Source organism: Malaclemys terrapin, chromosome 1 (assembly GCF_027887155.1).
Source record: "Malaclemys terrapin pileata isolate rMalTer1 chromosome 1, rMalTer1.hap1, whole genome shotgun sequence".
NCBI classification, from domain to species: domain Eukaryota; kingdom Metazoa; phylum Chordata; order Testudines; family Emydidae; genus Malaclemys; species Malaclemys terrapin.
The window spans coordinates 95,888,453-95,901,469 of NC_071505.1; the positions used below are offsets into that span (position 1 = coordinate 95,888,453).

At 44.2% G+C, this 13,017-nt stretch overlaps 1 protein-coding gene across 1 annotated transcript in view; it reads right to left on the reverse strand.

Moving 5' to 3' along the window:
* Nucleotides 1-386: 386 nt before the first annotated feature.
* ISX (intestine specific homeobox) overlaps nt 387-13,017 on the reverse strand; it is a 37,061-nt gene continuing 24,430 nt past the window's right edge. The window contains exons 3-5 of the mRNA XM_054032541.1: nt 7,251-7,402; nt 2,034-2,150; nt 387-1,200 (exon numbers count right to left, since the gene is read on the reverse strand). Coding sequence (XP_053888516.1) covers nt 964-1,200; nt 2,034-2,150; nt 7,251-7,402 — 506 coding nt within the window. The 3' untranslated portion in view covers nt 387-963. The remainder of the gene's footprint in view (nt 1,201-2,033; nt 2,151-7,250; nt 7,403-13,017) is intronic.

Sequence of the window (13,017 nt, forward strand, 5' to 3'; positions counted from 1 at the left end):
GCTTGTCTCTCTCACCAATGGAAGTTGGTTCAATAAAAAATATCTCACCCACCTTGTCTCTCTAATATCCTGGGAGCAATATGGCTACAACACCACTGCCTACAACCATTCTATTATGTCTAGTAGATTAACCAATTAGCCCGTGTCTTTTTAAGTGTTGTTTTTGATGGGATTTTAGTGCTTACTTAATTCAGGTCAAAAAAGAGAGGTTTCCTCTCAAACATTTTAATTAACCATCTACAGAAATCTCTCAACCCCAGAGGCTAAGATATTAAATATTCAGCTCAGTATGGATATCCCTCTCGGATTGTTATAGTCAAGCACAAGTTGTATTCATCCTCTTTTATTCAAGTCAAAATACAACAAGCAAATCAAACCCTCCCATTCCAGAGAAAACAAGTTAAGGTTGATCTTTGACCTAAATCTTCTTCCATCCAGAGAAACAGGACCAATGTGACATTTGCAAGGAAAGAGACCCACATCTGCTTGGGTCAACCATTTTGGTCAGTGGAATAGCCAGGGTTTTTGTAGTGACCATCACTAGTGGGCCTCAGCACAGGAATTCAACCTGCTAAAATCTCAATGCCTCAGATCATCCATGCAACAAGATCATTCGGTGTTTTCTGAGGGCTGAAGAAAGTTTCAGCTCTTCACCAGGACTGCTTAATGCACTATCCCATTAGGTACATGACCTCTGGAAAGTCATATTGTTTCAAAGCACACTCTTCTTAAGGATGATGATAGAGCACTTTCCAAGGTTCAGTGGTACTCTATGGTGTTAGCCCGGCTTTGGTTTTCTGCTACAATATGACTGCTATGCCAAGCTGGCTTCGCACCACACGCCATCCAAAGGCTGAGCAGTCCTGTTCCAAAGAGAACCCCACCTGCCCATGAACATGATCTGTCAGAAATGATGAAAGGATGCCCCCAGAGTCTCCCACTCCTGCTCCTCCTCATCCTCTTTTATGTGGAACTGGCACAAACACTGTTCCATTCAGTCTTCTGGGGCAGAGGGATGCCATATGGAGGGAGGTAGTCAAAGAACAGATAACATTTAGGCAAGGGCAGCGGGTCCAAGTGTGTGGGAGCAAAAGGCAATGTGTTGGGCAGCCAGGCTGATGTCAGATACCCTTGGGCTGGTGAGTAATACTCAATGGGGGGGCCTGCAGCACGGACGTTGCTGGGCATCGGGCTGGAACCCTGTCATAAGTGAGGGAAAAAACAGAAGAGAATTCTTTAAAAAGTCAACGCAGACCTTTAGTTAGATGTAATTTACGAGCAGCCCAGGAATTTTCCCAGTGTTCAGCAATGAAAACTAAGGACTCGTAGACTTTAAGGTCAGAAGGGACCATCTTGATCATCTAGTTGGACCTGCACATTGCAGGCCACAGAACCTCACTCACTCCTGAAATAGGAGAGAGATACCATGTGTACCAACCTGGATAATGCTGTCCAATCTAGGGAACAATACCAGGGCAAACAAGCACAGATTAACATAACAGGGTGAACATAGCAAGGATTTTGTACAGAAATGAGGTGGTATGGTTGCCTACACCAAAGTTCCTATCTAGTCCTCTTCTAGCCAATGGCTTCTGCAAGGTGTTCCTCCTCTCAAATGGTTGCTCAAAAATGGATATCAAAAAGGTGAGGGCCCCAGAGACAACATATTCAGCCCCTGAAGGGATGAAGTGCATTGTATTACTCTTGATTGATCTCCATGTGTCTAATTAAAATTCATCTGGAAGGACAGGTTGGTCCAGTGCAGACTTTTTGGGGAAAGGGCTTGGAAATAAAAGGGGGAAAACAATATTTCTGCAAAGAGACACCTCCCCAAATATGCACTGAATAGACTTAGTTTCAGGAGGAATGACACAATGTCTCTCTCTGAGAAAAAATGGAATTCTTCTGGGTCACAAAGACTCTTTCTTTTCTTCCCCCCTCCCTCAGGTAACAGCTGTACAAGGGCGTGATACTGAAAAGGGTGAGTCTCTCTGTCTTGCTCACTTCCTTTACACATGGCCTCCCATACTCACTGTGATTTCCAACTTTGGAGCTGGAATGAAATCGGCTTCGGTCAGATGCTGGAGGCCACCAAAATAGCCAAATTTTTCATGTTTCCTCCACTTTGCTCGCTGGTTCTGGAACCAGATCTGGGTGCAGGGGGGAAGGAGGGAAGGCAAATGAAGGTATGACAGGAATAAGACAGGTCAAAAGAAAAGTTCACATCTGTTTCAAAGAGCCATTTCTGATACTCTTTGAAGACTTGATGGAGAGGCCTGTATGGCTAATGGCCAAATCTACCGAAAAGAATTTGCTTTCACAATACACCTTTCATACTATAGGTAATGGATAGGCTGTGTAGTATTTGTGTTTGGACAGACATGGCAACCATTGTTTGATCAGCAATAGCGCACATTGCGCGAGGTCTGTCAGCCAGGATACAGGGGCTTTCCATTATCCTTTTGGGAAAGTGATAAGGGATCTATAAACAGCAATCAGAGACATATTGAGGGGTCCTTATTTTAATGCTTTTCCTGAAGGGCATAGCCCCTAGTACAACACTGCTCCTTTTCCCAGCATGGGAGAACAGTTTCAGCAGCGGACATAACAATGAAAGACCTGATGCAGGGTTCAGTTGGATGATCTACTGGCTCATGATGAAAGTGTTACCAACTGAACTATATTGATGACACTTCTTTCTATACTACCAGGTAAAAAAATTTAAAGCACTAGAATGATTTAAGGAGTCTGTGTCTCATTGGGACTTGAGCCTAAGTCACTCAAGTGCTTTTGAAAATTGTATCCATTAAACTTGCCCTAGCTAAAAGATTCCTACTTTTCTCCAAGGAGCATCTGTCTGCCAGCTGACTTGATCTTCCTGGCTAGTTCTAGAGACATAGCTAAATATTTACAGACTAACCACTATAGCGGTACATGGGTGTATCATTGGTTGCATTGCTCGGTCAAAAATATTTAAACCCACCTTCTTTTGTGTCAGGAGCTCGTGAATGGAATGCAAGTCTTTCATTCCTTGGTAAGTGGTTCAAACTGAACAAAGGATACTAGTAACCAAAAGTAGTTACTGTTGAATATGTGATTTTTTAAAAAAATCCAGCAACAAACAGGTTAATTATTTTTGCATCTCTTGCACATGAATTACTTGGAATGTCAGGTGTCTGCTATGTTGCTACTGGCTAAAAGCTCCTGAAAAGACAAACTTGTGTATGAGCTTGTATATGTATTGGAACATATGTGTGAAACAACTTAGTCCAGTATCTAGGGGACAGGATTCCTATGACAAAATGCATCACAAAATTACCCCTTTCTGGATTATTTACAGAATGGTCAAAGATGGAATGGGCCATGAAGACTCAGCTACCTTCTCACCCTTTATGGTGATCTTTCCAAAGTCAGTATTTTGAGGCATATTCATAGATTATAAGGCCAGAAAGGACTATTGTGATCCTCTAGTCTGACCTCCTGCATAATGCAGGCCATAAGATTTCCCTGAGTTAATTCCTGCTTCAGGTCCAATAGCTGTGATTAAACTAGAGCAGATCTTTTTGAAAAACATCCAGTCTTGATTTTAAAAATTTCCATTGATGGAGAATCTGCCATGACCCTTGGTAACTTGTTCCAATGGTTAATTACCCTCACTGTTAAAAATTTACACCTTATTTCCAGCTAGAATTTTCAACTTCCACCCATTGGATCTTGTTATACCCTTGTCTGCTAGATTGAAGAGACCTCTCTTATAAAATTTTTGTTCCCCATGTAAGTACTGATAGCCTGACCACATCACCTCTTAACCTTCTCTTTGTTAAACTAATCAGATCGAGCTTTTTGAGTCTCTCATTAGAAGGCATGATTTCCAATCATTGAATCCTTCTCAAGGCTCTTCTCTGAACCCTCTCCAGTTTTTCAACATCCTTCTTGAATTGTGGACACCAGAAATGGACACATAATTTCAACAGTGATTGCATCAGTGTGAAGTAATATAACTTCTCTACACCTACTTGAGATTTCCCTGTTTATATATCTAAGGTATGCATTAGCATAGGCGCCAAGTTTCTAATCTGCCAAGGGGTGCGCCACCTGGCTCTGCCCAGGCCCTGTCCCCCACTCCACCCCTTTCCCCAAGGCTCCACCCCCACCCTGCTTCTTCCCACCCTCGCTCTGCCCCACTTCTTCACCACCTCTTCTTGCCCCGCCCCTTCCCGCCCACTTCTGCCCTCAGTCCTCCCCCACCCCCCAGCACCTGCAGACATCGCAAAACAGCTGATCCGTGGCAGGCGGTAGGCGCTGGGAGGGAGGGGGAGGCACTGATCTGTGGGGCCTGCTGGCAGGCAGGAGGCACTGTGGGGAGGGGAAGGTACTGGTAGGGGGGCTGCCAGTGGGTGCTCAGAACCCACAATTTTTTTCCTGTGGATGCTCCAGCCCCGGAGCACCCATGGAGTCGGCGCCTATGTGCATTAGCCCTTTTTGCAACAGGGTCACACACAGATCATGTTCAGCTGGTTATCCACCATGATCCCCAATGCTTTTTCAGGGTCACTGCTTCCCAGGATAGAGTCCCCCATTCTGTAAGTATGGCCTATATCAGGGGTGGGCAAACTATGGCCTGTGGGCCACATCTGGCTCATCAGACCATTTAATCCGGCCCTCAGCTCCCGCCGGAGAGCGGGGTCGAGGGTTTGCCCCGCTCCGGTGCTCCAGCCGGTGAGCAGGGTTGGAGGCTTGCCCCACTCTGCACGGTGCCCAGGAAGCAGCCAGCATGACCCCTCTCCGGCTTCTTCGTAGTACACAGAGGCGTGGCCAGGCGGCTCTGTGTGCTGCCCCATCCGCAGGCGCCGCCCCCACAGCTCCCATTGACCGCGGTTCCCAGCCAATGGGAGCTGCAGGGGTGGCGCCTGCAGACGGGGCAGCGCACAGAGCCACCTGGCCGTGCCTCGGAGACAGAGGGGGGACATGCTTCCTGGAGCTGCTTGTGATAGGCGCCGCCTGGAGCCTGCACGTTGAACGCCCCAGTGCCCCAATCCCCTGCCACAGCCCTGATCCCCCTCCCACCCTCTGAACCCCTCGATCCCAGCCCAGAGCCCCCTCTTGTACCCCAAGCCTCTCATCCCCAGCCCCACCCCAGAGCCTGCCTCCCCAGCCAGAGCCCTCACCCCCCCATGTCCCAACAGCCTGCCCCATCCCTGATCCCCCTCCTGCCCTCTGAACCCTTCGGTCCCAGCCTGGAGCCCCCTCCAGTACTCCAAACCCCTCATCCCCAGCCTCGCCCCAGAGCCCTCACCCCACCCCCCTGCACTCCAACCCGGAGCCCCGTCCTGCACCCTGAACTCCTCATTTCTGGTCCCACGCAGAGCCGGCACCCCCAGCTGGAGCCCTCACCCCTTCCCGCACCCCTATCCCCAATTTTATGAGCATTCATGGCCCGCCATACAATTTCCATACCCCGATGTGGCCCTGAGGCCAAAAAGTTTGCCCACCCCTGGCCTATATTCTTTGTTCTTAGATGTATACATTTATATTTAGCTGTATTAAAACACATATTGTTTGCTTGCAGCCAGTTTACCAAGCGATCCAAATCGCTCTGTATCAGTGACCTGTCCTCTTCAGTATTTACTACTCCCCTGATCATTTTGTCATCTGCAACTTTATCAGCAAGGATTTTAAGTTTTCTTTTTGGGTCATTGATAAAAATGATAAATAGCGCAGGACCCTGCAGGACGCCACGTGAAACACCAGCTCAGAGATGATTCCTCATTTACAATTACATTTTTAGACCTGTCAATTAGCCAGCTTTTAATCCATATAATAGGTGCCATGTTGATTTTACATCATTCGAGCATCTTAATAAAAATGTTGTGCAATGCCAAATCAAATACCTTCCGGAAGTCTAAGCATATCACATCAATACTGTTACTGTTATCAACCAAACTTATAATCTCATTTAAATAATGGATGCAAGTGCAACAGTGCTTGAGTTAGGAAAATGTCATCTATAATTATTAGAAATTCTAAGAATGTTTTAGTGTTGGCAGCATGAGAGCTCCATTATATGCCACTCAGATTGAAGTACTCCATGATAATGCAGCTGTTTCCCTACACATTCTAGATAGGTACTTCAGCAGCGGGTCGTCCTATTCTCCAGTGTGATTTGGTGGTCTACAGCAGACACTAAATAGCCCCCCTTCTTGTGCTTTATATACTGGTAGGGCATTGTGAGTAAACTGTCCCTGCCGATGTCTGTGTGGTGGCTGTTCCATTCGAATGCCTTCTTGTCATCGAAATATTAGGCAATAAAATGATAGCTAGTTGAAAATCAGTCCCAGTCATATAAACTGTCCTCTGTGTTAAATGTCATGTATTATACTGGGATTCATTTACACGGATGCCTCGTAGTATGGAAACCCTTCCCACAGAGTAGGAGAGAGAGCCCAGAACCAGCATCTTGTGAGTAGATTAGCCCTGCAGATGGAAGATTTCCATACAGAATTGGGCTAAGCACGTTTCAGTTATAAAGTACGTGGCATTCCCCTCTAGTGTCTTGTAAACAGCGTCCAAATCTGCTGCATGCTAATATCTTTCAGATGTAATAGATCTCATATGCAGTAAGGTTATGGCATCAGATCCTCAGCTGGCATTAATCAGCGTAATTCCATTAAAGCCCAGCGAAGATATGCTGATTTATGCCCCGTGAATGTGGCCCATGGGTCTACCACATATGGTATCAAACAGAGAACTACCAAAGGTAACAGACTATGTTTCCATTTGGGCTAATTTTTGAGATAGTGCGGAACAGGCATGTGGGTCACACTTCATATTGAATGTACATAAAGAGTTTGTAAAGGATTGATAAATGATTAGTAGATATTTTAATAAGTGGCCAGTCAGTTGTTATAGAGTTCAGCAGGTTGCTTATTGACATTTATAACACATTACTTATGTCTGTGATATGCTGCTTATTACATCTGTTATTTATTAACCATTTGGTTAATCCCATCGAGGGTGAAAGATACTTTTCCCTCCCATCTGTAAAATGGGGATAATGATATTGAGCTCCATTGTAAAGCATTTTGAAATCTAAAGATGAAAAAGTACTATATAAGAGCCAGGAATAATAATAATAATAATGATTAATAATAGACAATTTATAAATGTACCTTCACTAGAAGGTATGGCTGCAGCGTGTGTGTGTTTGGATTGGTGTGATGCATCTGTCATTTTAGGGGCACAGACTATACCTGGACCCTGGCTTCGGGGAGATTGATCTTTGCTGCCAGTTGGTTGCGGATGTGAATGTCGGGATAGTGAGTGACCTGGAAAATCTTCTCTAGCTCTTGGAGCTGCTCTGCTGTGAATGTCGTCCGGATTCTCCGCTTCCCTTTCCTCTCATCTGTACAAGCAGTGAAAGATCAGTCACGCTGTATTATAAGGGTACATTTATAAATAGTTTATAAAGGGTTAATAAATTATGACTATAGATGTTTTAAAATGGTTAATCAGTTGTTACAGAGTCCAACACGTTGTTTATAACCATCTCTACACTACTTTCTAATAATGTGCTTATAACCATCTATATCACATAATGCTCAAGTCTATAACATGCTTGTAGTATATATTGATGTAAAATGACTGAATGATTCATTCATGCAGCATCCTTTTCACCTGTCCTTGTGCCCATCATAAAACCCAATCACAATCTCTCTGTTACCCAGATGGTCTTCCAACCCTAAATTTACCAGTCAGACTCACCTTGCTGTAATTATCTATGGCTTTCTGCTCTGAAAATAGAATACTCCCATTAAGGGAGTCTGAGCATACAAGTTCCCCTACTTGTTTAATTTTAAACAAACATTCAAGGTTCTCCCTTGACTTAAATTAATTTCTCTGTTGACCAGTTTTCAAAGTAGCAGCTGTGTTAGTCTGTATCTGCAAAAAGAACAGGAGTACTTGTGGCACCTTAGAGACTAACAAACTGCTCAAAAAAATTTGTTAGTCTCTAAGGGGCCACAAGTACTCCTGTTCTTTCTGTTGTCCAGGAGATCTTGAGTCAGGCTGAAGAAAAGTGGCACAATGCACAAATGCAGTAGCTGTTTGCCTTTGGTGAACTGTGTTTAAATCTTATTTTAAGGTCATGAGTGAAGTTTTTTTGCTGGTTTCAGCTTAGTTCCTCTGCCTACTACACAAAACCACTGCACACAATGAGGCTGCTGTGACCACTGCTTAGCATGTTTCTTTGTTAATTTGTGCTCCCTCGGTTTGTCTGATGTATCTTCCTGTTGCCACTTGTTTTTAAACTTAGATTAAGCTATTTTGGGCAGGGACCATCTATTATGTTTTTGTACAGTACCTAACCCAATGGGGCTCTGGCCTCTAGGTGCTATTGCAATACTTATGATAAATAATAATAATAACCACCAGTTGGAATATTTGTCTTACAAGCTCAATTGTACGCATTTTGTATGTTTTTAGAAGTTACAGGTCACGTAGATGGCCACTTGGCTTGATTCTGACTTTATACTAGTTTTACACCAGTGTAACTCCATTGAGTTCAATGGGATCACTCCTTATTTACACCAGTAAGAGCAGAATTCTGTACAGAGTCTACGTATGATCTCCTTTTGGCGGTGCAAGCAGGCCCCTTCAGCTTGGATCACTTGTTCCTGCTCTCTCTACACCAGGGGTCGGCAACCTTTCAGAAGTGGTGTGCCGAGTCTTCATTTATTCACTCTAATTTAAGGTTTCACATGCCAGTCATACATTTAAACATTTTTAGAAGGTCTCTTTCTAGAAGTCTATAATATATAACTAAACTATTGGTGTATATAAAGTAAATAAGGTTTTTAAAATGTTTAAGAAGCTTCATTTAAAATTAAATTAAAATGCAGAGCCCCCCCGGACCGGTGGCCAGGACCCGGACAGTGTGAGCGCCACTGAAAATCAGCTCGCATGCCGAAGGTGTCACGTGTGCCATAGGTTGCCTACCCTGCTCTATATCATTCTTTCATCATTATATACCACTAATTAGAAGTCTTGCAACTAATAATGAGCAGGGTGTTTACTACATTTTTAAAGCTACCTTGCAGAAAGCCATGTAGTGAACAGTTCTGCAGAACACACCCTTATCTGGTTCTAGACATTGTAATGGTCAGTCAGACTCATGGTCAAATGCCAAATTACATGGTCAGATACTCTGTTATGGTGTGACTACTATGTGCCAAACTGCCAGCACAAAGTGGTCTTAAAGCCTGCATAACAGCCTCAGGAAGTGTTTGTTTTGTTTGTTTGTAAGTTAGAGTAACCCTCAGGCTTACTCTAACGTGACACAAGGAGGCAAGCCCTGCACAGAGCAGCGGCAGCAGGAGCAGGGGTCTGCAGCAGTCAGTTTTGAGCCAGCTGATTTGCAGTATGTGCAGTTGGACTTGTGGTTCAGAAATGGAGAATTCTCCACCTAAATAGGATGCTGTTGATGGATCCGCTTGAGAAGATACACCCCTAGTATTGCGATTCATGTTTTCTTTCTGAACTTGAAAAATTGAAGCATGATAAGAACATACCATTTCTAATCTCATGAGTGACTATGATGATCTTGCTACTCTGACCTGAGGTGACTGCAGTGAGAGCACTGGTATAATGCATATTGCTGGAGAAAACAACCTATCTGAATAGTAGCTTTTGATCTTCCATGGTCTGGTGACAACTGCCAATTTAATTATAAGCAAACCCTTCCTAATGGGAAAAGTTATCTGGAGAGGGCTACTGCATTCTCTCAAAAACAGTTACCTTTTCTGCTTTGGTTGAAGATTTGACTGTTAAAATAAAACTTACCTCTTTGGGGCTAAAACATTTGGAAAGATGTGACACAGCTTCCTAACGAACATAATTGCTCTCTGGGCTACAGAATAAAATTTGCACAGAAATGGTCTGAACTGGAATCCTGTCTACTGCCTTGTCACCATGCTGACATAGAAAACCAATGAGTAATCAGTTCTGAGACCATACCCTGGCAGAAAGGCTAATGGGATATAAGGGGATTTTTGAAAGGCTAATAGGATATAAGGGGATTTTTGAAAGGCTAATGGGATATAGTTCTTGGAGACTGGTAAGTGAATTATTCCACTTGAAACATGGCAGCTTTTTTGGCACATTTCAGGTACTTAAAAAATGGATCCAGTTATGCAAGAATATATGTGAGAAGCATCAGTTGTCATGAGCTCTGCATCTCATTCAGAATGAACTAATACAGCTCCCGTCTCAAAGAATTAATTCCAAACTATTGGACTTTTCACTAGCATATCAAGCCACCATTCATTAGACTGCATCCCTGACACTAGCCCCAAGGAGCAAATGTCATTTACACCGAGTCTTCTTGACATTATTAGAGCAGTGATCTGAAATGGGAAACACTTTTGTGAACATATGTTGCAGGTAGCAGTAGTCAAGATCTCCCAGAAGCCCTGATTATAGCATTGAATCAGCTTGGAATCTCTATGGAAAATAGTTGCCAAAAGGGATATAACAGCAATAGTTCCATCATGAAGAGGGAAAAAATATGGGCGTTTGGTGCTGAGAATGGGAATCTCTAGGCACTTTATGTTCCATGTGGATGTCCCAGTTTGAACTTAGTTCTTGGATTCTCATTGGAGGATTTTCACAACACAACTCCATAAGTGTGACCGGCCATCAAACCCTCATGTGAAATACAGCAGAAAAGCAAGATCTACGGTATTCGCAATATTCTGCCAAGCCGGTGATGCTTTCTCACTCTGTAATGAATCCACATGCTATACTGATATTGTCATTTAACATTTACATTGTGATAACACCTAAACAACAGCCAGGTCAGAGCCCCACAATGCTAGGCACCATTCAAACATACAGTAAATGATAGTCCTTGCTTAAACAGCTTATGTATAGACATCACGGTCATCACTTATACCCCATAATGTGGAACCAGGGCTAGACCCTTCAGTCCCCAAACCACAAGCCTCTACTACTTGAGCGAAAAAAAGAATGGCCATATTAGCTGACCATAGTAGCAATAGGCCTTCTATTTACGTTTCCGCTCTGTAAACTGCCCCTTAAAGGATAATATGTTCACACACACTTGAGTCAGTAACATTATGACAAGAAACTGGAACTGGTGAAGCATGGAGCCTCTAGTCCTGGATGTCAGCTTAAAAAACTTCCAGGTGCTGAGTACTGTGGCTGTCTAGCATGGCATTTGGTGCAGAGTTAACTGGGTAGGCGTTCATCAGCTGATCCGGACACAGGAATCAGGCAGCTACATGAACTTCTCAAAAACATCCAGGGAAACAATGCCAAGCCTACAGAGGAGGATCAGCTATAGAGGTCAGTACTGTTCCAGAATCTATAAGATTGGTTGGAACTCAAGGTTTCATTCACAGGAAAAGGAAAATGTGGGAATGGGAATGATCTGGAGAACGTTGGGCCATATCCAGAGCTGGTGGAAATCGGTTTTTCCAAATTAGTGGAGCTATGTCAGTTTAGACTAGCTGAGCATCTGTCCCACTGCCTGGGATGTTTCAGTATTCTCAAACAATGCCAACATTTGAGCAAATGAAAGTGCTCCCCGGCAGTGTCCATTTCAATGGTCTCGGTCACATCAGCAGACGGCGAAGTGTCCAGGAGCAGCATGTCCTTCAGAAACAGAAGGCTCTCTTGAGCTTGTGGTGTCATATTTATTCCTCTGAAATAAATGATGTTGGGCTTTGTGATGAGCTGAAAAAAATCTTTCCAGCATTATTCTAACAGCCCTAATCCTCCATTCTGGTATCCCTCTTGAAAGGGCTTGGCAAACTGTTTCCCAATATGTATGTTGTGCAGGGGAACATACACACAGTGCCTGGGAGTGTCACTTCGGCTGAGAGCAGTTTCTCAAAGCTGAAACTCATCAAATTAAATAAAATAAAATAACCTGAGGTCAACTATGGATCACGTAGAGAATGAGTGGACAGGCTTTGATTTCAACTGGAAATGAAATTGCTGGCGAAATAGAATGCCGTAAACTAATCAAGGACTTTGCCACTAGGAGAGCTAGAAGACTGCATTTTTAATTAAGTCTAATCAGTCATTTTATTTATGTTTTCAAACAAGATCTATTTTTAAAAAAATCTGGGACTGTACATTAGCATTCTCCCCCACAAGATGAAACTTTCTCTGACTGTAGTTTCAATAGTTTTTTTTTTTTTTTTGCCTTGGGACCTTAGCTTAGAGAGCCCATGGCAAACAACAGAATTCAAAATTAGTCTAATAAAGAATGTGGGACGAAGATATAAGACAGAACATTTTGGAAGTGTAACATTGGCTTTACAAATTTGTTTCCAAAGTCTCTGGGGAAATAAGAATACATATGAGTTTTCTTGAGCTATTTCTATATGTAAAAGCTTGCAGTGGCATCTGTAGCCCTATGCATGTTATGCAGGGTGTTTTCCACTGGCAGGGCCAGAGTGGGGCACAGGAAACCTAATGGGCCTGCAGCCCAATTCATGGAGGTGGCCCAAACGGAGTTCTGACTGGTGTGGTTCAGGTACTGGTGCAGGAGCCAGACCAATGGCAGTGGTGAGGAGCAGCAGCACTGGCCACCCCACTACCCACTCAGGTTTGGCCCCATTGCCCTCCATCATGATGCGGGGCGGTGGGGCCAAAATTGACCAGTGTGGTGCCCCCCCCCCATGTGCCAGGTCGCAAAGCCACTCACTCAAATTTGCCCCCAACACCCCCAGTCATGGTGGAGGGCCACTGAGCCAAACCTGAGTGGGCAGTCAGGGGGCCAGTGCTGCTTCCTGCTTCTGCTACCATGTTGCTGGCTCCTGCACCAGGCTCCCACAAGGGCCTGCCTGGCCTTTTCCTGCTTCCAGCAGCCCGTGTCCTCTCTGCTCCACCTGCAGAACTCACTCAGCCACAGCATCAAGACCTGCTACAAATATGGGGAGCTGTGATGAGTGCCCACACAGGGGAGCCGGCCGGGAGAGGGGTGGCGGGGAG